Genomic DNA, 27300 nt, shown 5'->3' with positions numbered 1-27300 from the left:
TATTACTGTATTCCACATAATATCGTTTCTGTTCAGGGAATTCTTTTAACAGCAAATAAAACGTGGTGATGGGCTCCTGCTCATGTAAATGTCTAGTATTACTATGCTCCCCATCACCTTAAAGCAGATGGCCTAAGAGAATAATACAATATCTTTTTATAAAAGATTTAATCTGGCACCAGCTGGGTAAAAACTTTGGAGATCTGAAATAATATCCTTAGATGTATGTGTTCTGAATCATCATTCAATATATTATGCTATTTCTACCTAGATTCATGCATTCAAGAATCAAAGGATAGAATTAGGAGTTCCTCCTCTTACTATTTCAATTTTCCCTCCTCCCATTCACTACTATCTCATATGAAATTTGCTGATACTGGTTAATCTTCTATCTCAGCAATGAAAATAAAGGTTTTACATAGTAAGGGACAACCTAGAAACAAAATGACCCCAATATTAAAGCAGTTTTATTAAAATGAAGGTGAAAAATATTAATAACAAAAGTACAAAAACTGAAGGTTTTGAGATTTTACCCTACTTGAAACCTATTGAGTTAACCTGCCACATTTTCAGGGCAGAAGACATGAGACTTCTGAGTTAAAGACAAAGGACTTTATTACTTACAGCAATAGTAGTAGCCAAGAAATTAGCACTTTCCTGAATTGATTCCCTGAGCCCCAATTCCCACAGAGTGTCGGAAAGAGAGCCAGGTGACACCTGTATATGCATTGAGTTATATTATTAATATTAGAAAGAAACCTAGGGACCCTGGAACTTTTAATAATAAGAAGCATGTTTGCCATTTGCTCCAAAGAGAAACACTATTTCTATCTTCCAAGGCAGTTCATTATATAGAAATCTTTTAGAAGATACTCCAGAGCACAAGTGGGCAATACCTTTGCTTGATGTGTGGAATCATGAGAAGTCTATGAAGAATAATCTCCCACCAGGAAGCTTCACATATTTTATTGTAAAATCTAAGAAATCATGTGACTCATGTACAATATTTTCTCACAAGAAACATTTTAAGCTGGCTTTTCAACGTTTCACAGAATTGTAAAACTTTTCAATTTTTAAAAGGAAAAAACCCACAATGAAACTACCACAGTATTATATGCTTTTTTGTTTTTCCCCATTCCTAAGAAAAAGGCTGACAAATATTTAGTAAATTTTCTCATTATGATTTATGAGGCTAAGTACTATTCTCTTCCATAATTCTTCTAAAAAGATACAAGAAAATGGGTGGACCAATGCCTCCATTGTTTAAAATATTATAAGAAAGCTAAAATCTAATAACAACATGTTAAAATAATATACATTTTTGTAAGATGTTATCACTTCTAATGGTTTCTCTACACTATATCAACAGTGCAATGGTGATTCAGTGTAAATCATTACAGTGTTTCATTGTTACAATACTTGTGTTCAAGTACATGTTCATGAACATGATCAAAGTCTCTACTTTGACTTTTCTTTTCCGTTATTAAAATAAGGTTATAAGTACAGCAGAATTTTCCTATGGATGTTTCTAAATCTGAACCAAATTCATAATACATTCTCTAAAATCCTGTTTAACACTACGAGGTTTGTTATGTTTACACATCTGCAGATTACAGAAAATGGGCTAATTCTGCAGCAGGACACCAAGAAAACAAAAATAATTTCTCTCCATATATAACTAAACTATTATGCTAAGTTAGTATACATTCTGGATAACTGAATGGTGCTGATGGGGAGAAAGTAGCATCTTAGAGACAGCCCTAACGAACAAAAACATTTTTTTAAGTCTAATGATCTTTTTTTCCTTGTTTAAAAATATGTTATTGGATCCAACTTAACTATTTATATAAAATTATTCATGAAGCCATACAGTATAAATCAAAAATGTTTGCATAATCAAAACAAGCACCACATTGGATGTTTGGCAGGCAAAAAAAAAATAAATTAATTTGATTAAATTATATGTAATCTGATAATATTTGGTCTGAAAAACATGCTAGTGTGTGTGTTTATAAATAAAGTAATTGCAAAGAGCCGTGAGCCAGCCAGTCCGCCAGCAGTCAGCTCTTCTGCCGCAGCCTTTGGGCGTAGAAGTCCCTGCACGTCTCGCAGCAGCGCTGATACCACCGCATGTCCTGGCAGAGGTCCTTCTCGCGTATCACCCGGCAGTACACGGGCCACTGATCTCCCAGGCACTTGAAAGTTAGAGCAGCTGTGAAACAGAATATGGTGAGTTCAATACATGCAGATATCATAGATGTCATTAGTAGAGACACATTTCAATCATTTTGACTCATTTATATTGCCTTCTGGAACTTAAAAGACAAAGAGATACAAACATACACATACTCTCTCTGCAATAAAGGAGTAAAGTGAATGAATAATGTTCTTACTAATAAACGTTTTTAGGCTTATTCCTCAAATTCAATATGTTATACTTTTAAGCTTCAATTTTGTGGAATTCATTTAAGCTTCTTTTGGATTTTAGTAGAGAAGATTAAAAAGAAAAAAAGAAATGTGCTTGATATATCCACTTTTGTGGGGATATGAAAATTAATAAGTAGCACTGTTATTAATGAAATTATAATGAAACAGCCAATTGAAAATATTCTCACATTTATTTCATATTCCTACTTTCCCACATGTAGGTGGAATATCTGGAAACAGTGATTTCCAGCTTCTGTAAAATCAAAGCTGATCATCACAAGTGACGGGTATTTATAGCAATAAAGTGTTTGAAATGAGAACTTGGCATACAAAATTTGGTCATGTATTAATTATTAAGTATGAAATGTCTGATTTTCTTAAGTACTAAGTTTGACAGTTGATATATATGACATATCACTTTGACACTTCTTGTTTTATTTTTATTATGAAGGTACTCAGTCTTTCAAGTGAATGGTTTGGCTTGTGATTATGATTATCTTTCAAGTTTTTTCTAGATCAATTTTTGCGAAACCATGGATAAGTCAAAATTTCATGTTAATTTAGAACATAAGTTCCATCATGGAGCCAATGCAGCACAGACAGCTTAAAATATCAACAAAATGTTTCGGAGGGATATGGCTAATGAATGCACAGTACATGGATGGTTTGAGAAGTACCATTCTGGTGATTTTAATCTTGAAAATGAGTCAAGTAGGCAACCTGAGACCATGGTGGATAATGATGAGCTGAAAGCTGTAGTGGAGATGAATCCATCTCAACCTATGCATGAATTAACAGCAAGATTTGACATTACTATTCTAATAATATTGGACCATTTGACACAAATGGGCAAGGTAAGAAGCTGGATAGATGGGTTCCACAAGAATTAAACGAATGTCAGAAATTTCATCTCGAAGCTTGCCTTTCTTTGCTGTCATGACATAAAGGTGAACCATTTCTACACTGTGTTTTTATGTGTGATGAAAAATGGATTCTTTTTGATAATCACAAGCATTTGGCACCGTGGTTGGATAACGATGAAGTGCTGAAACACAGTCCAAAACCAAATATTCATCAAAAAAAGCTAATGGTGTCTGTTTGGTGGTTCAGTGCTGGTATTATCTACCCACTACAGCTTCATGAAGCCTGGTCAATCCATTACAGCAGATATCTACTGCAGCCATCTGGAGGAAATGATGAGGATGCTTGTGATTAAGCAGCTGAGATTGGTCAAGAGACAAACTGGACTAGAGACAGGCTAGTCCTCTTCCAAGATGACGCCTGACCACACGTTGCATGAACAATGCTGTTCAAACTACAGAAGCTGGACTTTTAAACTCTGTCATCCACCGTATTCACCAGACCTTGCACCAACTGACTGCTACTCCTTCCAGGCTTTGGACCACTTCTTGCAAGGGAAAATATTCAATTTTCAACAAGCTGTGAAAAATGCCTTTTGTGATTTCATCATCACTCACTCTCCAGGCATCTTCGCTGCTGACATAAACAAGCTACGTTAAAATGGCAAAACTGTGTCGATACTTTCAGAGCATATCGACATATGGATTAATTGTATTGCTTATTGTTTGAGATAATAATAAACTACAATTGATTTGAAGCCATATATTTCATATTTAATGACCTAATAGATTTGGCTTCAGTTTTCCTGGAGAAGCAGTGTGTTCTGGCATGCATAATGAAAGTTAGTCCTGCAAGAATTCTTTTTTTTGTCCATTGGAATGAATCGTATTCTAATATGATTATTTTACTTTAAAAAACCTTAGATTTTCCAAGCATTGTGTTTCTGTGTTTTGGGGTACACCTTTAAGGAATAATAGAGAAAATGCAATTTTAACAAAATTATTCTTTTAATCCATTATTTTCCGCTACAGGCTACTTCAAGGACTCCAAGTAAATGTTGGAGAAAGAGATGATGCTGTTATTAAATACATGGATTCAGTGCATCTGCTCTAGGATTCTTTAGCTTTTTGTCTCAATTAGTCTTATCCAACTCAAACATATCATTTCTTAGAAATGTTAATTATTAATATTTGTATCAGAAAATAGAATTTTTGTATTTCCATGAAGAACCTAACTTTTCCTTTTGATCAAATCCTATGTCTAGAAAAATACATATGACAATGTAGCTCCTTGCATTTTGGTAATATTATTCTGTATGATTCAAATTGTTCCCCAGGAGATTATAAAAACAGGTTAAAAATGAAGGTTTAAATCTAAATTAACCCACTGATAGGCAGGAGTGCTGTTAAAAGCCACTAATTGCCACACAAATAAAGGCTAATTCATTCATTAGTATTTTTTATGCAAGGGCTGGCAGTGCCTACTTAAAATACATACTCTATTTCTTGATTATTGATTAGACTAAATGACAGGAATTGATAACATATATGAAAGCATTTATAAGATAAAAATTACATAAACATCAATATATTACTAGCATTTATTTTTTAGTTAATATTATATGCTCAAAAGTGAAGAAGAAAATGGTACCTACCTCTTGTTCCGTGGTATAGATCTATCTATTCTTCTTGAGAGCCATTTTTTACTGTCTCTCCAAATAATAATTTGTACTCAGAATCACAAGGGAGGCTATTAACTATGGAGAGATCTAAGGCTTATAATACAATCTCACCTTTCTTCAGACATTGACTTAATTGATAGTTCTGCCATGGGACTGGTCCAAGCCTAATACTGGGTTACGTCCTTCAACCCTTTCCAAGGCCAGCTTGGGTGGTGCAGCATTAGTATTTCCTGGACCTGGCTCTCAGTAGATGCCCTCAGGAATCAAAGCAGTTTAGTCTTTAGAGTTTTTTACCTACCTGATCATTTGGACTAAACGACATTCACATAGGTTCAATTTAGTCAGAACCAAAGTAATCAGCATTGGCTGACAATTCTCAAGCTTTTCAGCGACAGGCAAAATCGAAGAAGCCGGTGGCATTTTTGTCTCTCAAAAGCATCCTCGTTCAGTCTGCTTACCCAGTCTGGGGGACGTTATGGTGTTTACGTTGATCTTCTCATTGCAGGGCTGAAGGTGGCACGGCCTATATGCTGTGGGCTTCTCTGAAGAAAAGCACTCGTTTCCATGTCTCCCCGTGACCCTGTGCATGCACTGGATGACACGGGACTGCGTCCCTTTGCCACAGGTGACGGAGCACTGGAAGAGATGCGAGGTCTATTAAAAAGTTATTTTTGCTGTTTCCTTTTTCTGGGCTATGAGCCACTTCCTCTATTTGTTTCCTAAAATTAAACATGAGGCGCAACATGCACGCTCCATGCAAAACATGGGTCACGGTGCTATCAAGATGCTCTGGCTGACCTAAGCACAGCTTCGAACAGGCAAGGGCCTAGGAGAGCAAAGAAGGGTAGAGAAAGGGGGAGAGCATGGCTTGAAGGGAAGTACAGTGAATGACACCAGTAATAGTTAATGAACTGTAGCAGTTATAGAAGTAACTGCTATTTCTTGGAAGATTAGATGACATCAGTATTAAGATAGTTAAGATAGTAGAAATACTTGATACTCTGGACTCTCTAATGAAAGATTTCCTTCTATTTCACTTAAATGTTGTTTGTCTTTATTTGTGAAATATTTTGCAAAGAAGAACATATGTGATATACAAAGTCTTATTAGAGAAGTCTCTCAGATACATATATATATATATATATATATATATATATATATATATATCGCTAGATTCAATTCATGACACAAATACCTGATGCTAATTTGACTGAAAAAAATACAGTTATTTTATGGTATCAGAATTATATGTAAAAAAGGAAGTGTACTTATATTTTTGAAAATGATAATTGATTTACTAGCTATATTTTCTATATAAAAAGATTAAGCTATATTTTGCTAAAAAGTTTATTAATTTCATTAGAATTATTTAAATAAATTCTCTTGGCATATGATATTCTAATTAAAAATTGGTAAATATTTTCTGATTGTCACCTTTTAAATAAACAAACATATGATTTTTAATGATTTGTTTTTTCTCTGTATTTTACCAAGTCATTATTAAGATGCATTCTCTTTGCTATCAGTGATTTCTTCATAATCATCATTGGTCCTTATCTTTTATTATAATTTGCACAAGAAGCATTCTGCATAAACCCTTATCACTTCAAGTCTAATCTACTATTGTTTGATTTGTGTTTAGTTTTCAGCCTGTCAATAATGTCACACATTAACTGAATATGTATTCTTTCAAAATTTATTTTTATATGTACTCTCCTTAAACAAAAATCTTTGGTTATTGAGTTCACCACTGCCTACAAGATAAAGCCTAGTGTACTACTATAGCCAGGCTGGGGATTAGCTACCTCTTTAACTTTATTTTCCACCCAACCTTATTAAAAATAGTTTCCTTTTTTATAAACTAATCATTTCCATGCAATTTCTATTCTCACTTCTACAACTGTGCTCATAGTACTACTCCTTTACAAAATGCCTTGCTTCTTTTCAAACACAATCTCAGATAGACCTCCTCCCCGAAGGCACTCACATTATCCCACTACCCCTGCATATTTATGCAATACTTATGGACCAAACGATATAACCATACACTGAGTCTATACTTCAGAATCAAAAGGAAAAATTAAAAAAAAATTATAGACTTTAAGCCATAAAATATCTAAGTCAATAAACTCATGTGAAATTTGGGAATGTGCATTTAAAAAACATATCTAGGTGACTAGATATGCAGCCCAAGTTTGGAGAATACTGGCCAGAGTATGTGTCCTGTATTTAATATATTCTAATTTGTTTTGCCCTTTATCTTTAAATAATACCTTTTAATGTATCTGGTTTGTCTCCTCAGTGAGATGGTAAATATTATACTCATTGTCATGACATATTCAATGAGAAAACTTACATTTCAGGTATGAAAATAGCTTACTCCAGAATGATAGAATTTTATGTGCATGTTATTAACACGAAACTAGAGATAATTTTCTAATATCTTTCTAATATTTACTTTGTGAATATTTTCACATAATACTCTTTGTATTTAATGAATTCTCAACTTTCTGCAAATAACAAATCAAAGAACAACTAGGATGTTACATCCCTTTAAACTTGTCCTTTCCTTTTTAAATTCTATAGGATCTGAATGCTTCCAGATCAATGTAATCTTTATTATAATTTAAAACTACTATAGGAGTATTGTTTGACATGGTCTTTCTCCCTTGACAGCCTTAATCTCAATGCCACTCTAAACAATGGATATAATTATATAAATACATACATCATGCTTCTTAGAAAAATATTTTCAGAAAAATGCAAAAGTTACATTAAAGCTTTACTGCTCAAATGTCTATTCCTAAAATTTCTGTAGACATTGAAAGCAATCACAATATTTGAGAATACTAGGGCAGTTTTGGATAAACTAGGACCTAGACTCACCCTGTCTACACAAAACAGACTCTCAGATCCATGTATTAGAGAATAAACTGAATTGAATGGATACATGAAATAGCCATTATATTCCAGGCATTATCGAATATGCTTTTACATAGAATGTCTTCGCTATCTTCCTTATAACCTTAATAACTTTACAAATGGAAACTGGAAGGTGTGAGGCACACAGAGCTTATTTTATTCATTCATTCAGTGAATACCTACTGAAAGCAGCCAACATGCCAAGGACTGTTCTGTAGCCTGGGATGAGCTAGCAAACAAACAGATAGGAACAAATGTCCTTGTGGTGCTTACATTCAGTTGTGGGAAGGAGGAGCAAGAAAATAAAGGGAAAAATACATTGTGTTTGAGATGTTAATAAGTACTATGGAAAAAAACAAAGCTGGGAAAGAGGATGGGGAAAGACTGGGGTGGGGGGGTTTGCAATTCAAATAGGATGATCAGGAAAGGATTTATGGAGAAGTTGACTTATCCCATAAGAAAGAGAGACAAACCTCAGATGCAAGTCTTTTGATTCCAAATATGATGTTCTTTCCACTATATGCACTATATATTTTTTATTCAAACATCTGTGTGCTATGATTTTCCACGATGTTTAATAAGAAGGGTGAATGAACGGAGTGGGAGGTGAAGTCGGTATTTCTTAAAATTCATTTTCAATGGCTCTCTCATCCTTGCTCTCTCTCCTCTTCCTTGCTTCTTTTCTCCTTTCTCCCAGTATTTCATTCTAACACATTTTAAATCTTGCTCTTCACATGTGCATCAAATAAATTTAAATATTTGAAACAAGGCAGCAATGTAGACTTCTACTAGAGCCCCAAAGGCTAAAATGTCAACATCAATTTGCCAGCAACTACTAAAGAAACACAGGGTGTACCAGAAAACTGGCCATTGATATTTCTTTCAGAAGGAAAATTCCCTGACTAGAATATTTTAAAAACAGAGCCTTGTATTGTCTGATAAATATTCTGTTCCCCAAACAGTTTAATGTTGCTCCAAAGGAACTTTGAAGCAAAGCACCTCATGAATCAATTTCATGTACTGAAAGTCTTTAATTCTGAACAGTGAACATAATCATGATATCCCAGATTTACAAGAGTGAAAAGGAAGCGGTAATCTTTAGAACAAATTTAAATAATTTAAAAAATTGTTCACAATGATTTAGCAGTTAAACAGATATTTTTACAGAGAAAACAAGGCACAAGGAAAATTGATATTTGTAATCCCTCCCTTCCATCAAAAATAAGCCCCAAACTCTCTGAAAGTGAGGATGTTTTATTGATTTAGTGATAGTCATTATTTCAACCTAAGCAAATTATGATCTTCCTCACACTTGGGTGTGCAGAATTTCAGCATAGATTTCTCTTATAATGGAGTAACTCTTTTCTTGCCCTGTGACATTAATGACATTTTCTCAGACTGTATTATATTATGTACTCACTGTAGCTCACATGTCAAACGTTAAACATGATAAGAGAGACATAATAGTTTGGACTATCAAAATGATTGGAGAAATAGTATAGTAAATGAGAAGCTCGAAAAGATACGTTAGCAAATCAATTTTGAAGATGAAATAAAAGGCTTCATCTTCTTTTGAAATGAGATATATGTTATCAGACTTTATAAACATTCCCATTCTCTAACGTAATTCCCTGCCATTTCCTACTTTATCACCTGCCATTCTTATGCTAGCCAATAAGAGCTGATTGACTTTACTTGAACCTAAGAAGATTTCATCTAAATAAATTAACTGAGAGGGAACTAATTTGGGGAAGTATAAGCCATGTCCAAGTTTGTGGAAGTGTAGAGTAGACGATTACTTAACTCAGTTGTTTATATTTTTTCTAAAAATGACCAAGGATGATCTAGTAATAGATACAGGCATGAACTCTTAGAAAGTTACAGTCACTAAGTTAGGTGACAACTCTGAATGTATAGGGTTTGGCAATTCTGATAAAGACAAGCTACTATGCTAGAATGATTTGGCAAATACACAGACTGGTCTAAATGCAAACAAATGAGGAGAAATAGAAATTTGTAGGAAGTAAAAATACACTAAAAATTCTTAACAAATTCTTAACTATGACAACATTACAGAAACTAAAGGATGAAACGAACCTTAAATGCCTGTGAAGTCCATTTCTTGGAAAAGGCAAGGTGTGAAATTCTTTCTTCTATCTCAAAAGATGAATGACTAGAGAAATACTACTGAAAAGTTAAATTGCAGGAAGAAACTGAACATGTAAATTTCACTCCTGATATACAATTATTTGTGGCACTAATAGAAAGTGTTACTAAGATCTTGGTTAATACCTTGAACAGTAGGTGAGCATGTTATAGAAGGTGCTCCAAGAGTGGCAATTTATCCTGAGACATTTACTGATGTCACAGTTTCAGTATGTTCAAGAGCAGTGAGTATGTACTATTGAGTAACTGTGGCCTAATGAAAATAAAGTTTTTCCAGTCTAATCCGATGCATTTTAGGAACTGAGGATAATTAGGTCTAAATTAGCACAATGGTGTAAAAATGTTTTTGATGGATCAAATGCTACATAGCGATATGAATGTAGTCTGTTGCTAAATTTTTATTACTTTATATGGAAACACTCCTTTTATGAAATAGTCAAATGTTTTTATCAAGATAACTTCATGTATTTTTTCCACAGTATATATGAACACCACTATGCTTAGCAGATATGCACTAAATGCCAGTGAGTGATAATAAACATGCTTTGAAATATATTAAAATCAGTAAAACATGTTTAATTCAAAGCAAGGGGGCTATATAAGCACCAATAAATAGCCATCTACAAATTCAAAAAATGCTCAAATGAGGCAAGAGAAGAGTCATTCCTGATTTCAGTGGGTTCTTCAAGGTTTGTCTGTAGTACAACTTAAATCTATTTTTGTAAAGCATAGAATTATCTTTCTGTCATTAAAAATTCATATATCATGTAGAAATTTATGCAATGGCTCATGGTATAACCTACCCATTATCACATCTCTGTCAAATTAACCTCAGAACATTGTTGTCTTCTAGTCCAAGAAGTAACCTATGCACTTCTGGACAACTTAATTTCACTTTATAAATGGGATATTCATAAATACCTCTTAACTATTGTCCTATTTAGAGAGCATACATTCATACTTTCCACTGATCTGAATCTTGTGTTGCTTCTGTGATCCATGGATTCTGAGATCCACTAAACTATATGTCTTATAATTCTTCCTTTGCAAAAATCAAGATATCTTAATGCTTCTCAAGTGAATGTGAAAGGAAGAAATATAAAAATCACTGCCCTAGAATTAAAGTGTACGATAGAAGCTCTGACTCTTGGCACAAAAGAGGTCAAAAGAAAAAAGAAATAAGTATTTTATTGTTAGAATGAAGTATTTCCCAAACTGACAATTTGAGATTTTATTTTAATGATATCATTCTGAAAATATGCATTGAGATAATTACTAAATCTACTTAACTGATGAACAACTGTTGTTATAAAATTATTCTGTATTTTTCCACTAAATGATAATTTGAAATAATATGTAATTTTGAACATGGGGCTAAAAAAAGACTTCTATAACTGGCTGTAGATATTGAGAATCCATGGTAAATTTCTAAACTTTAAAATTATTGGTTAAATGTTAATTTCTGCCTTTCATTTCAGGACTTCAGTAAAAGAACATAAACACTGCTTTGGTGCTAGCTGGTTATTTGTCATTCTGAATATTTAAATTACTTACATTTGGGGACCATATGGAAGATTACAGTATAAGTAGTTTGTAGATTTAGGTTATATAATCTACTAGTTTGTCAGTGAGTTTAGGGAACTATTAATCTGGACATATTCAACACAGTCCTAAAGGAACTGTAAAACTCTTCAAGCTGTAAATCCTATAAAATGTCATCTTAAAGACTTTACCAAAGAGGCAGAAAACCCAGTGGTAAAAATGCTACGATAAGGTATTTATTTAAAGTTTTGTTAGATTAAAAAACCTAACTAAAACTGGTATATTTTTTAATTCCTTCAAAAAAAACTTCAGTGTATTTAGGGGTTAAAAATAATAATTCTCACACTTGGCCAACACAGAGATTATCCGAAATTCCTTACTTCTAGACTGTGCCAAAGATATATATTTTGGAGAGAACGTGCATTCTCCAGGCCAACAGCTAAAGAAGGCTCTGTAATGCTTTGCTCATTTCCAGCTGGCCTCTGTAAGAAATAGGAATTCCTAAATTAAGGGGAAATTGTCATTGGCAGAGCTGGAATGTTTTTTTTCCCTCAAAAAATATAATAGACGATCTTACAGAACTTGATACAATCTAGTGCCAATCTGTAACAATGGTAACAGCATTGACTTGAATAATTTGTCTTTAGGAATAAACAGATTATTCCAAAGTAGTTTAACAAGAGTGAAGTAGCATTCACAGTGGAGTGGAGGACCTCATAAAGAAACTAAATGATGACTTCTACTGGAAATTATTAGTGCGGCATTCCTGTTCATTTATGTATATGTTTGGCAGTTCCATCTTTCACTTTTTAATAAAGTGAGTGTGAAATAAGCATACTAAAGAACAAAAGTTAGGTCTGTTTTTAAAGATTTGCTATTTATTTTGGTCTGTGTTTCAGTGTCTTTTTAAAGTAATGTGTCTGTCTTATTTAATACACGAGCAATTTGAAATTGAATCCATTCCTAGAGGTCAGATATTTGAGGGTTGTGTGTGTGTGTGTGTGTGTGTGTGATTAATCAATTCATTTTTTAGATCTAAAGTTCAAATTTTTCTTGTCTTTTTAGCATAAATTTTGCACATAGGTACAGCAAATCAAGGAAATGTGTGCGATAAAATCAAACACATTGCTTATAAATGATTTAGAAAGGACTGAATATGTTGTGAAAGAATTGTCAAAATGACCAAAAACGTTTTTTATATGCAGTGCACATTGATCACCACCACAATGGAATTAAAAGAAGGCGTTTGTATTAAGAAGTAATTTATATACACAAAGTCTTGAGCAAACTTGCAATTCTTCCAGAGCTCAGCCCACAAATCACTAGATATTGCTGAGGTGAAAAAAGTATACCAGGACATTTCTATTTTATTACTGTTATTCCAGTGAAAAATCTTCCCACCAAAGAGAACTTTTTAGAATGACAGTGATTAAATTTCCTCTTCAAATAAAATACTTTTTACATCTAGTCTAACAATTCTATGTTAAAAATGGATAAGATCCTTTTGTGCCCGTGTAAGAGAGAGAAGTGTGTGTTTTGTTTTAATATGTAAAGTCTTGATTTAAAATAACACAGAAAGCATTATATAGCTAGCTACCTTTATCTTATTCCAACTTAAAAATAAACCACATATTTGCTAGCTGACAGAGACAAATCTTAATTAGCTTTGCTCTCATCCACTGCTTCTCTTCTAGGTTACATAATTGCTAACCTGATGGTGGGCATTCCAGCCAAATGGATTCAAGAGGGTACCAAAGAAGTCTACCAGCTTTTTTGAAACTCAACCTTAAGAACCTTTTCTTGGCTCAGATATCACGATATTAAAATAATGGTGTATTTACTATTCAAACAATTGTATGTTCAAGTTGTTTGAGTCACTATACAGGAAAAGGCAAAGGGAGTCATATGACTACATAAAATTATATTGATTACTTTAATTTTCCTGGAAAATATGAGTTAGTTAATAATTCTCTTATTGTAAAATATATGAAATATCTTAGTTGTTATTGAATTAGAGTCAGAAAAATCAAATAGATCATGTTCCAGATGAAAAGATAAACAATGCTTGAATGTATCATATATTTTTTTAATGTACCTGATGAAAAATATTTAGCAGTTGTTTATTCAATAAATGTTTACTGCATATAGTACAATATTCTAACTGCTGAGAGAGATTTATGAGAATGGTAAAAGAGTTAAGCTATCCTTAATGAAATGGCAATAATGTAAGACAATAAATAATTAATTGGAAAAAAACTAATGTGATCAGTGTGTCAAGAAGTTCTGAGGCTATCATTTACTGGGGGAGACCTTTGAGAAATTAGGCACTTGAACTGGTCCTGGAGGATTTGGATAGTTGGAAGAAACACATTGTAGGCAACAAGAACTTTATAAGTAATGAAATGAAGGTTGTAAAAATAAAAACTGCTCAGGCCTGAGCTTAGTGGAAACGCTTGAGCTAATGAAAATGGTGAGAGAATTCTGAACAGATAGGTCAGGTCACAACATGGAAAGCTGTGTGTGCCAGTGTATCTGGTATTAACAGCTGACAGTGCAGTCAATGGCGATGCTCTGGAAGTTCTTAGGCTGTAGTAAAGAAATGGATGGATCTGCAGAAGGAAATGTACGAAAGTGAGGAAACTGTTACTCTAATCCTGGTGAAAAAATAAGAAGAGACTGTAGTATTATACTCAGAGTAAAGAGCAACTGAGCCCAAACCCTACTTGTGTATAGAGGAATACAGTGCCAAGGATAGCTTCCAGTTTGGGTGGATGGGGTATGTTTGGCATTTTTTGAGAAAAAGGAAATTGGGAATGGGCTACGGCTTAAGGAACTAAAATGATGAACTTTGGTTTAAATATACATAATTTGAAGAGCTATTGCAACACCAACAGCACTGTCTTACAGCAGTTGAAGTTCAAATTGAGACTAAAGATACTGGACCCCTCAACTCCCTCAAATTCAGTCTTTCTCTCATTGAACATTTAAAAAAATCCTTTCTGCTTTTGTTTCTCATGATTTTTCTGTTACTCCTCCGAAGGGACCTTTCTTAGCTCCTTTTGCTTCCAGCTGCTGCTTCTCTCCACATCTTTAGAAGGGGCATCTCCAGGACAGCATTTTTTCTTCTCAGGCTACATTCCCTCCCCAGGCACAGTGATATTTTAAAATTTTAAACACCATTTAGATGCTGTTGACTCCAAAAGTTTTATTGCCATTCCATACCTCTCCTCTGATCTGCCTACATCTGGTATTTAACTGCTTTTTGGGCACATGAAATATAGTCCAAAATAGAGTTCACAATTTTCCCCCTCAAACTTAATCCTTCTCTAGGGGGTTCTGTCTCATGGCATATTAATAGATGGATGATAATATGATATTATCATCCACACAAGTTGCTGAGGCCAAAAAGCTAACCTGGGAGTTTTTTTTTGGGGGGGGGTGGCAGAGTCTCACTCTGTTGCCCAGGCTACAGTGAGTGTAGTGGCATCAGCCAAGCTCACAACAACCTCAAACTCCTGGGCTCAAGTGATCCTCCTGCCTCAGCCTCCCAAGTAGGGACTACAGGCATGCCCACCATGCCTGACTAACTTTTTCCATGTATTTTTAGTTGGCTAATTAACTTCTTTCTACTTTTAGTAGAGACGGGATCTTGCTCTTGCTCAGGCTGGTTTCGAACTCCTGACTGTGAACCATCCGCCGCCCGCCTAGGCCTCCCAGAGTGCTAGGATTACAGGCGTGAGCCACTGCACCCGGCCTAACCTGAGAGCTCTTAACATCTCCCTCTTTCTTGCCTGCCACTATATACAATAAACTCCACTTCTGTTCATTTCAAGCTCATAAAAATTTCTCAGACTCAGTTATTTCTCCCCATCCCCACTGAAACTACAATGTAAATAGCCAGCATTTGTGTAGTTACTATATATACAGCACTATGCTAAGAAATTTCCATGAATTATTTCATTTAAGCTAATTGTCTTATCATGAGAGAAGATCCAGAATTCGAACCAGGGATATCTCACTCCATACACTGAGCTACCTTATCTCCTCTAGTCCCAAGTCCTCACCCCTCTTCTAGAAACTCTACAGTATTCCTACATTTGCCTACATCCATAACGTCAATCATTCTCAATATTACAACCTGAAAAAGAATGTAAGGATTAAAAAGTATGAAGTTTTTAAAAAAATTCCAGATAGAGACTGTTAACAATTTTATAAAATTAAAAGTAATATATAAAGCTATGGTAGAGTTCTAAGTACAGAAGTTTCTTTTTTCCAATATAATTCAAAGAAAATGGTCTTTGTACATCTATGCAGAAAATTTTTAATATGTATAAAAATATGTAACCTTTGTTGACACTATATAACTTTTCTGCATATTTACTTAATAGTAGGTCTTAGAGAAATTTACTCATTAGTATGCATTTATTAATATCTATAAATATTTTTTTAAAGTTACACTATTCCACTATTTAAATATAGTGTCATGATTTATATAACTAGTTAATGGACATATAAGTTGCCTCCAAATTTTTATAGTTCTAACAAGGTGAAAATGGTGAGAATCATCATAAATATGGTTAGCAAATTAGATGGGAATGTCCATAAGGAAAATATTCAGCAATGGAGTTGCTGAGTCAAAGAATGTGTACTTCAGAAATGAGATTTTTTTCTTAGAAAATTAATAAATATTTTTAGAAATTTGATAACATTCAATCTTAGGAGTGGCATGGGGAAACAGATATGTGGGACGACTGGGCAGAGCTGGGTGGAGCCTGCCCCCTTAGCACAGGGCTTTCTGGCTGCCCCATGATACCTCCCTCCGCTTCTCTCATGTGTGAGTGCACGTTCCCTTCTAAACATGTTTGTTAGTTTTATTTGTTATGCTGTATGGACTCATACATGTTCTGTCCCACAGTATACAAGCTTATAGATGTATATTTTTCTGATCCATTCTGCTGTCTGTGTTTTGTTTCCTAGGGTCATTTCAAGAAACTTCATTTCAAGTAGCTCAGAATACTTCTCCATGGACTGTGCACGCCATTGACGCTGGATCATTACTTTTACTTGTATAGTGAGAGCATTTTGAAATGCAAAGAAACCTATACTTACTTTGGTACATTTTACAGATGTGGGTTTGAGGGTAGGGGGCCTAGGGAGTTCTCCTCTGTAAACAATAAGATCAACACTGGTCTGCACCCTGGAGGTGTAGGTGCTGGAGGCACACAGTCATCCTGAAACAGCACGTTGAGGCCAGGGCCTGGAGCCCAGGGATCTGTTTGTTAAAGCGATTTTCTTTTTTTGTTACTTTTTCTATCCAAAAACCTCATGTGATGCCTTTCTAACTGGCTGATCCCTTGCATAATTTTTTTCTTGCATTTTAAACTTGTCTTTCTCCAGTTATCCTGGTTATCTGCTTATGTGTATCTCAGGATAGTCTCTGGTATTTGATGTATATACACTTCACTATATCTAAGTAAAAAACATTCAATGCTAAGATTATTGTTTTTAATTTTGTAACATTCTTATCAAATTCCATTATATTTTTTTCATGTGAACCTCCTGCCAGACACCCTAAAACATAGTTGTATTGAGGTTCAACATCACAAACATGAGATTTGGCATGATCCATGCTCCACTCTATAAAGAATATTAAGAGTAACACAATCACATTTATTTACTTAATTACTTTCAGATATGATTTAGAAGATCAAATGACAGATTTCCTGGTATCCTGCATGAGAACACTCACTAATAGAAAGTATTATTTCAAGAGCCTAGTAGTTTTTCTGGAACCTATCAAGAGAGCATTGATAAAGCCTGTGAGTTGTTTTTTTTTTTTAATATTTTTTCTCTTGTATTTTCCAATCTAAAGGACATTAAACATATGTTCTCATATCTGCATTATTATATATTTGTGTTATATATATTACACACGTACACAGATTTTATTTATATATATAAATATAGAGCCATACTACTTCAATCTATGTAAATTATAAATTTTATTTAGATAGGTGATTGTACAGATATTATATGTGCCTTATCTTTTTAAGCTAATATATTAATATTTCTGCTCTGTTCAATCATACTAGCTAAATGTACTTGATTATTTTCAGTAATTCGAACATTTTAGAAATTAAATTTTTAATTTTTTATATCTGGTGTCAATAAATAAGAGTCTTAGGAGATTTTAAAAATAAAAAATGATAGTAATGCAAAAGAATTTCACATTTTATGATAGTGCAAAGAGACAAAGACAAAACGATTTGACAGCCAATAGTTTGGGGATTTTCTGCATGATTTCCTTAGATGTAAAGGTGAACAGCAAATTATATAAGTGCTCAGTGTTTATAACTACAAAACAGAAAATCATTCTTGAGAAAAGGGATCCTATTTATTATTGAGTCATTTCTTTGGTGTCTATAGTTTTTAAGGAAAATATACTGAATATCCTTTGTAGGGATATCTTGGGATAGGTTTCTTTAATGACCAAGTGCTTGAAAACTAAGCCCAGAATCTTTGATTTATTTATTTAATTGATTGATCTGACAATGATAGTTTTCAGAGTGATAGTTCCAAATTTATTTTTTGGTGCTAAAAATTTCACTGCTCAAATTTTCCCATCTTAGGTAATCATTTATAATTATAAAAATTGCAAGCAGTTATCTTTTTCAAATAGCAGATTTGTAGACATAATGAAAAATAATTTTGAATAGAAATGCTAACCAATTTCAAGAATAGTTCTCTAGATTATAGATAATTTCAGTTTGGTTTCAACCTATAAATTTTCTCTATGTAGAAAAATCATTTACGTAACTAGTCTTTGACATTTGAATAGCCTAGTGTGAGGTCACAAAAAGTGTATTGCACTGAATAACAAACTAATTACATTCTCTGCAAAAGTGACCTTTGGCAAAAAGAAAAAAGAAAGAAGAAATACTATCATCTCCTCTTTGTGATTTACCAAATACAGAAGAATGTTAAAGGATGTGACAAATCCTGCAGCAAAGATATTTGCTTATCTTTGTTTAACACCAGCATTTCTCATACATGGAGATCACATCCAAAGGAATGAGTTGTTCATGGAGCAAAATTTTCGAAATGTAAGTCTAAAGAATTCTTAAATTATTATGAATTTGGTCTTATAAAAATGATTACAATTCAAGTCTTTAATATATATCAATATTACTAATGCATCCACTTGACAATGTATTTTCTCCATTATAGCAGTACTCATTTTATCCATTTTTTAATTCTCTAGTTTAAGATGATACTTAACAAATTCTGTGTTTACATTCTACTAGATTTGGCTATTTACTGTTTCTGCTAAAGAGAAATCATTCTAACAAGGGATTGAGCTTCCCTCTACTAAGTTGTAACAGCCTACTTCATTGAGTTGTGTTAAAATTAGGAAGCTATACATACCTTCAACTTGGACTTTTTTAGTTAATTTTAATCGGGGTGGGGTCTATGCCAGGATTGGGTCAGTCCAGACATGTGGGAATCCATAGTTCTAAGCTTCTACCCTGGATATGGGACAGCAAGAAATCCCTTCTTTAGGATTTTTAGATCTGGAGCTTTTGTCCCTTTTGACAATGCAAAAACACTAGCTTGCAGAGATGCATGATTAAAACAGTGTCTAGTCATTTAGTTCGGGGTATTATTGATTGCATCATACCAGGATTTGTTTCTTTAAGATTCCTTCAAAGACTCACTGAGTTTCTTTCAGTGGAGAGACATGTCTTTGGTAATTATTCATAAATTTCTACCAACTGTGATAAGTCACAATCACCACTGTCAATGTTAATTGTAAAGAGTGACAAGCTTCTGTGTAGAAAACAGAAGGCAGATGGTCAGGCCAAAGACCCTATGAGCCTAAACAACCCATTAATTTATTGAGGGCTTCAAATTCACATGCTCTGTCTCTTTAAGAATATATTACAACAAAAAGTAAGAGATAAAATGATGTTTTCTTTGGGATATGTGATATACTGCAAATCAAGCCACTTGTATTAACTGTTGGCCAATCTGGATATAGGTAGGGCTCCAAATGGCAAGGTACTAAATTTTCTATTTGTCTTTATAGACTTATTTTAAGTATATTAGTAAAGAATGTTTTGTGAAATTGTTTCTTTGATCTTTCACTTGTCTGCTATGCATTGTTTTAATTTAATAATTATGCAATAGAATAACACTTTAAGGTTATATAATGCTTGATTATGCAAAGCATAGTGTTATTTACTTGATTAATTTTTACATTCTATTTTTGAGCTTAGTTTTTAAAAAATTAGAGTGCAAACCATGTAAGAATAGGAACACTTATTTTATCATGGTTATTACAGATTCATAGAACAATATGATATATCAAGAAGATTTCAATAACATCAGTAATATGTGTGGTAAGAACACTATTTTTACTAGAAATAACCCAGATATATGTAGGTATTTAGTTACAAAGATAAATTATTAAGTAGTCAATATATTTTATTTTTTAGCCAACACATTATTCCTGAGAGGATGCAAAAAATTATTGTAAAACACCATTCCTAAATATGTAGCTACATGAAACTAGAAAATCTTCACTATGAGAATGACCTCAGAATAAGCAGAATTCCTGTTAATGTAAATGTAATTTTTATAGCTAAAAAGCATGTATATAGGCTAATATATTTTCCCTTCCATTAGGAAGAATTACCTTAGTTTTAAGATTCTTCATTTATCTAATTCATCTTCTATTCATTTGAATGTGCTGAAAACAATTTTGGTTTCCTTTTGCAGGATAAATTAAAAGTGACTCATTACACCACAAGCTTTATATCTATTACTGCTAAAAAAAGATATACCCAACTGGCTGCATACATAAACCATCCAAAATTATTTATTGTGCTTCCAGCATTATCTTATATCATCTCAAAAAGACTCATAAATCTCTCGTGAGATTAAATATATTAATGATGGAAAAACAAGCACCACATGTAGTCACCGTCAAATTGGTGCTAACTGATCGACACTTAGGTGCTTACATGGAAGCAATACTCATTGGGTGCTTGGCAGGTGGGAAAGGAGTGGTGGGGGTGGGTAAACTCACAACCAGTGGGTGTAGACAGAAATGTATGGGGGATCGGCACACTTGTAGCTCTGGCTTGGGCAAGGCAAAGGCTTTATATGTAACCACAGAGTTTGTACCCCCATAATATTCTGAAATTAAAAAAAAATAAGTATCTATTAATGATGTCATAATTTGATATATGGCCAAAACTAATTTCCTAGTATATTAAAGGATTGAATAAGCCTATAGAATATGAATTGAATCTGAGAATAAAACACGAGTAATTATGTATAATTCCAAGTTGTCTTGTTTTTCATCAGAATTGAGTTGAAGACGTTTAAATCACTTGTTAACACTGCATGGAAAAGCTAACTATAAAAACGTCACAAAGAACCAAATTCTGTGTAACAGGTAGATAAAACAATACTCTTTTAGTCGTTCCTCTACTGGCCTCCAATAATAAAAACCAGAAATTACAGAAGTTCAAATAAAGGCAGAAATGTCAAATTCAGACAGAAAATATGTCATTTCATAAACATAAGAGACTATGTTTTTTTTTCAAGTTAGTGTTCCATATTTAGGACAGTTTAAATGAGTGAATGCAGATTTATATTGCCAGGAAACATGTGGATCATGTTCTGTTCTCCCAGGAAAGAGCCTAAGGCCATATCTCTAGCAGAGATACAGTCAGAATGTAATTGTGCCAAAATAAAGCAAAGCAGCCACATTGTGTGTGTTCTATTTTGCTAATGTTCTAGTCTCAGTGAAATAAACATGAACATTATTCAACAAAGGCTGTATTACATCTACTTAGAAATCAGAGGTAACACTTTTATAACAGATTTCTCTCTTTGAGTATACCTGGACCTATTTTTTTCCTTCTTAAGCCCAGAGCAATTTTTCCACTGTTTATACAAAACATAAACTCGCTAGAAATTATGTAGGCTGATACAAATGCAGTGAACATAGTTTGAGGCACACACCATAGTTTTAGTCAGCCTCTGTTTAGACAATATCACCTTTGCCCAATAGTGGTCAATGAATCTTAGGCGGTGGGAGAAGCTAAAGAGATATATTTTTCTTTTGATTCTCCTAGCGATCTATTTTATCAACAGAGGAGCAGATTTTCAGTGCTAGCCTTTATAGATTGTACATTGAATATTCCTGATTAAAGCCAATCCAAGGCTTAATTTTAAGTCCACTTCAGCATTGATAGTTTTAAAATATGAGCAGAATTTGAGTAAAGCTGACAGATTAACTGACCTCAGGGGAGCACAAAAGTCCACCCATGTCTTGTTGCTGTTCCCGTCCCAGGGACACAGCTGATAAGAAAGAGATTTATGTGTGCTCTCTGTCCCTGAGTACTTCAATGAACGGAAACTTAACAATCCTAGCATTATTCCTTTTCTTTGTAATTATTTTGGGATGGTCTTCATTTTAACATGAAAGTGATATCATAGAAATATAAAAGGGAGGTAAAATCAATAAAATTCACATGGAGCCACTGGTTTTAATTTGTGCACACTCCTGTTTGAATCTGTGATGCTGAAAACTCAATCGTTATAAAGAAGGAAAAATGGCTTCAAGGAAAAGAGCAAACTCACATTCATATAAAGAGCTCTTAAAGAGAGAGAAAAAAAGCACAACTTACTAGATCTTCCAAATAAGCAAACAAAGAAACAAATAAGCCAAAACATAAGGAATAAAGAGGAACATAGTCATCTCTATGTATATGCAAGGGATTGGATCCAGGACCACCTGTTTATAACAGAAGCATGAATACTCAAGTCTCGCTATCAGCCATGTGAAACCCTAGTAGATGAAAAGTTGGCCCTTGATATAAGCAGGTTTCACAACCCAAAACACTGTATTTACCATCTGCATTTGGTTGAAAAATATCTGCATATAAGTGGACCAGTGCAGTTCAAAACCCAAGTTGTTCAAGAGTCAACTCTATTTATTGGAGCTATCCATTTCTTTCCTCAGTCAAAAGGCTGTGTTCCAGTTGGGTGGCTATATAGTAACACAACAAAACCAATGAAAAGTAATTCTATCCAAGTATATTTAAGAGTTACGTACATAAATTGTGGTAAAATGGAAAAATGTATTTTTTAGGTTTAGCATAAAAAAGCAAAATCAATGTTCTTTATGATCTCCTCAGTTAATCTGGCTCTGTTTAAGATTTAACCAGAGGCCACAGAACAGGCACATTTTATTAATCAAAAGTAGCAGCATCTGCTGAGCAGCCAGGACTTGTGAGCGCTGTCTCCACACGCGGCACTGTATGAGCTTCCAGTTCCGTCACACCTGCCAATCAAACCCGAATCTTCTGGTTTTTTGCAATTACATCTTTTGGGCTTTGTAGTTAACTGGGGGTTAACGACATCTAACATTAAAAATATTTATATCTATTACCAAAGTTGGAAAATATAGCTCATCTATCCTAGCAATTTTCTTTTAAGACTAGAATTGGTTCATTTAAGGAAAATGTACAGAATTTCGCTAGCCAAAAGAAACAAATGAGTTCCTACAATGGGAAGGGGACAATAGGTGATCTTCCCTGCTACCCCCCATGCTTTTGCTGGTACTTCTTCTACTTCCTTATCCTATGCTCTACTTTCAGTGCTGAATGAAAAGTTAAGATACATATAGCTTGAACACTGGTCCATTTTCCTTATTTTACTTGTAGAAACAAAGACCTGAAGGCATTCAGTGGCTTCATCAATTTTCCTACCTACCATGCAAAGAGGGAATGGAAACGGTCCCCTGTATCGCTTGACTCCCAAGCCTATCCTCCTATTCTATTTCTCTCCCCTAGAATTAGGGAAACAAATCCTGAACATAACAGAAATTAGTTGTGATTAACACGGAATCCTCTGCTGCCTCAAAGTTTTTTACTCTGAAATGTGAAGTTTCTTTATATGGTTCTCCAGTCAAAAGCTGCACAGATTGAGCTGAATATTTCTTGCTTCCGTAGTCTGGGATTGCTGACATTGTTTAAAGATGTGTCCTTTAAAGAGTCTCCATGTGAAATTTCAATGTTGTAAGTGGTGGAAAGGGAGTATAGTTTACTGAGAACTCGTATGCTATGTTAATATGCAAACTTTCGTTAGGGAGAAAAGGCATAAATCATCATAAGAAAATAGCTTAGATTTTAAATGTCATGGATTTCATTTGGGGCAAGACTGGAAAAATGGGATAATATATTGAAAATATTTCTCCCAGAATATTCTTAAGGGTTATTTATCAAAAATTATCATGCTTCCCATAACGCCCCAGTAGACTCCACATTCTTTTTTCATTTATGAAATAAAGGGGAAGGAGAGAGGATTTATTATGTCTCATCTAAAGCATTATGTCCATCTGAGCATGGAACTAAGACCTAGAGTTTTATGATTCCATGATAATCAGTATATAATATCACAACTGATTATGAGATCATTTGAGTCATACTTACATTTCTGAGAACTAGCATGTGAGAGCCATTTTTGCTCAGATAGGATCAGAATTTTATCTTAAAACACGGGGTTTATTAATACTTTATAAAGTGAATATGTTAGGCATTTTCTACAGCTCAATTATATGGGCTCTACTTTACTCACTTGAATTTTAAGTAAGCATTACTATTATTATTAATTAAGCTCACTGTTCACTTGCCAAATAAATTGTGCACACTTGATTTCACCAAAGGATTTTGAAACTCTGTTCCTTTCCATTTCTACTATACACAATCCAAAAAATTGGTGAGAAAAAGATTGCCTTTTCCCTATTAAGATACAAGTTCCCTTTTTTTGGTTCCACTGCCACAATTCAAAATTATAGTTTGAATTTACTTATCTCAAAATATCCTATTTATTAGATGAATTTCATGTAAAAATATTCTGAGAAAGAACAATATCAACAAAATCTGGCAATGGCACAATAATAATAGCTACTATTTTTTGAGAACTCCTTTCTCAAGCATGGTACTAAGTGCTTTATACATTTTATCTTATTATTATTAATCTTACCATTATTAATACAATTCTATAGAGGTCAGGATCACTGACAGACAGCTAGGATTTGAACATGGATGTGGTATATAATTCTCCACATCCTATGATCTTTATCTCTAATCTTTATTCCTCCTAATTCCATTTGGAGTGGTTCTCGTACCCAGGGACATGCTGATGTTATTGAAACCTGTCACTGAGAATATACAGAACGGGTCTCACCTTAGACCAGTCACCCATTCGCCACACGTAGCACTTGGAATAGTCCTCACAGTCCTCGGCCTCCCTGGGTCTGGTGGAGAAAACACATTTCTTCCTTGGGTTAGTGCACCTCACGGTGCGGTGGCGGACACCTTTGCCGCACTTGACAGAGCACTGGAAGACAACATAGACATCAGAGGGATTAGATAAAGTTGGTGATTAGGAGATAAAGGCTATGTATATCAATAATGTTAAGTGTTGGTCTCTAGTCGTCCCTCATAAGCACACCAGCCACATAAAAGCAGCTAAATTAATAAAGAACATGTTTAAGGGTGACGTCAGGCTAAACACCAGGATCAGTGGCCAGGTGGAGCTTACGGCAGTGCTGGAGATAATTGGTTTCAGGAGTGACTGAACCACTGTTATGGACAGTAATATAAATAGGGGTTATTTAAGAAAGACAACATACAATGATCAAAATGTAAATTACTGAAATATGATTGATATCAAGTTTTTAATGTAATTATGTAAAGAAATCCATGTTATCTTCACTAAAATTTACTCTTTTTTTTGGTCTGAAGAAATGTTTGTGAAAAATTAACAAATGTTCACAGGCTATCATTTCTCAAAAACATTTTTTAAAGCTCAAATAGAGAAAATCTTAGAAAAAATAAAATGAAAATGTCGTAACATAATCATATATCCCTAGGAATCATCACTCTATATGGATTGAAAAAGTAATTTGGTTCAAAAATAGTTCAGTTAATTCAATGGATAGTTGATGTGTAATGAATGATGGTGACATAATATATTGAAGCACGTATGATTTTCCACCAGTCTTTTCTGGTTCAGTTTACTCTCCCACTTATATTTATTCTCCCTATTGTTGAATATGTACAAAGCATCCCTGTTTTCCAAAGGCAGGCGCTACTGCTGACCACTCGGACATGGGACCAAGATTACATTCTGTGTGAGTCAGGGTGTGCCAGATACTGCACAACTGGAAAGTCCAATTTATGTTTGTGCCTGGAAAAGGCGCACAGGAGTCGTGGTGTGCGCTTCGCAATACTGCGATGTAGGAACAAGCATGCTGACTCCCAGCTCAGTGCTCCGAGCCAGGGTGGGAGGAGACGCTGTGCTCACGCCCTGCTCACACTGCTAGGCTTTGGCAGCAGTCGTGTTCCTGGAAACGCGAGCATGGAACTAATGACATTTTAAATAATCACATTGTATTTTGTCATTTCAATATTTGTATTTTTACTTTTTGTAATTGAAACTATCCCTGATTGATGAAATCAAGTTTTAAATCATAACAAGAGTGACATTTTTTAATGGGCATATTGCATCGGGACATATAATTTCTCTTAGCTAGTGCCAAAAGTCTGTATAGTAGAATATTTCTGACCAATTTCCTCCTGAAGAATTGTCAAAAATGTTAAGGTTGGGCTGGGGGTGGGACATCTTGTTTCTCTAATGCTCATGTGAATCTTCTCTCTAGATTGAACTGAATCATTTCAATATTAAATATGATATGGCATTCATTTTCAAAAGTATACATTACAAATGAAAAAGAATCTATTAAACAGCAAGTTAGAACCCAGAAAAGTAAGAGAACATAAAGTTGGGCTATTTGCTAATGTGCTTTTTGAGGGAGTTGGGTTAACTGAAGAACATTTAGAAACCATATTATCTAAGCCACTTTATCCTAATTTTCAAAACAGTGGCTACTTACTTCAACATAGCAATTTTAATTATCATTTTTACATCCTATCTAATATTCTGAAATTAAGTAGATGGATGTTGCATGTGTGTGCAGATGTGTCTTTGCACATATGTTTGAGTATATAAATGAGTTAAGTTTATGTGGATATATGTACCCATACACTCACCTAAAATACTTCAGGGCTGTCAGTAAATACAAGCAATGAGTAACTTTTATTATTATGCAAAGACACGCATTATGATAGCAAAATAAATCACTATGGTTTGGCATGGAATACACACTGTAAGTTATAAGCTAGTGGGGGGTGGGGGCTGGGGGGATGCAGAGAGTCACACAATCTTGGGTTCAGATCCCAACTATCACTTAGGTAGGACTTAGGATAAGCTATTAATATTTCAGTTCTCTGAGCTATATTACCCTTACTTATAAAATGGTGAAACTTACATTTTTTATAGTGGTTATTAAATATAAATAATAGACTAAATATGAAGTATAATCACTTTATGCTCACATAAAATAATTTTTAAATATTACTTTCCTTTATCCTTTCCCTTTTAGTTGTTCATGGATATGTGATGAGTCAAATGTGCATTTTAATGTGTGTTTACTTAAGAGTTGACTCATAGTATAGATTACAAAAAAAAGCAGAATTATAAAATATATATAAAATACAATCTTGCTTATAATATTTATAAAGAGTAAATATTTTTGTCTTTTTCTATTTTCAAAATTATAT

General features: G+C 33.9%; 1 protein-coding gene across 1 annotated transcript in view; it reads right to left on the bottom strand.

Annotated features, from left to right (window-relative positions):
- Window positions 1-445: 445 nt before the first annotated feature.
- The window catches only part of ADAMTS19 (ADAM metallopeptidase with thrombospondin type 1 motif 19), a 244675-nt gene continuing 217820 nt past the window's right edge, over window positions 446-27300 (bottom strand). Inside the window, exons 21-23 of the mRNA XM_076008346.1 lie at window positions 24863-25015; window positions 5428-5605; window positions 446-2212 (exon numbers count right to left, since the gene is read on the bottom strand). Of these exons, the coding sequence (XP_075864461.1) occupies window positions 2061-2212; window positions 5428-5605; window positions 24863-25015 (483 nt within the window). The 3' untranslated portion in view covers window positions 446-2060. The remainder of the gene's footprint in view (window positions 2213-5427; window positions 5606-24862; window positions 25016-27300) is intronic.

This window comes from Microcebus murinus, chromosome 11, assembly GCF_040939455.1.
Source record: "Microcebus murinus isolate Inina chromosome 11, M.murinus_Inina_mat1.0, whole genome shotgun sequence".
NCBI lineage: Eukaryota > Metazoa > Chordata > Mammalia > Primates > Cheirogaleidae > Microcebus > Microcebus murinus.
This window is presented reverse-complemented; position numbering and strand designations above follow the sequence as displayed.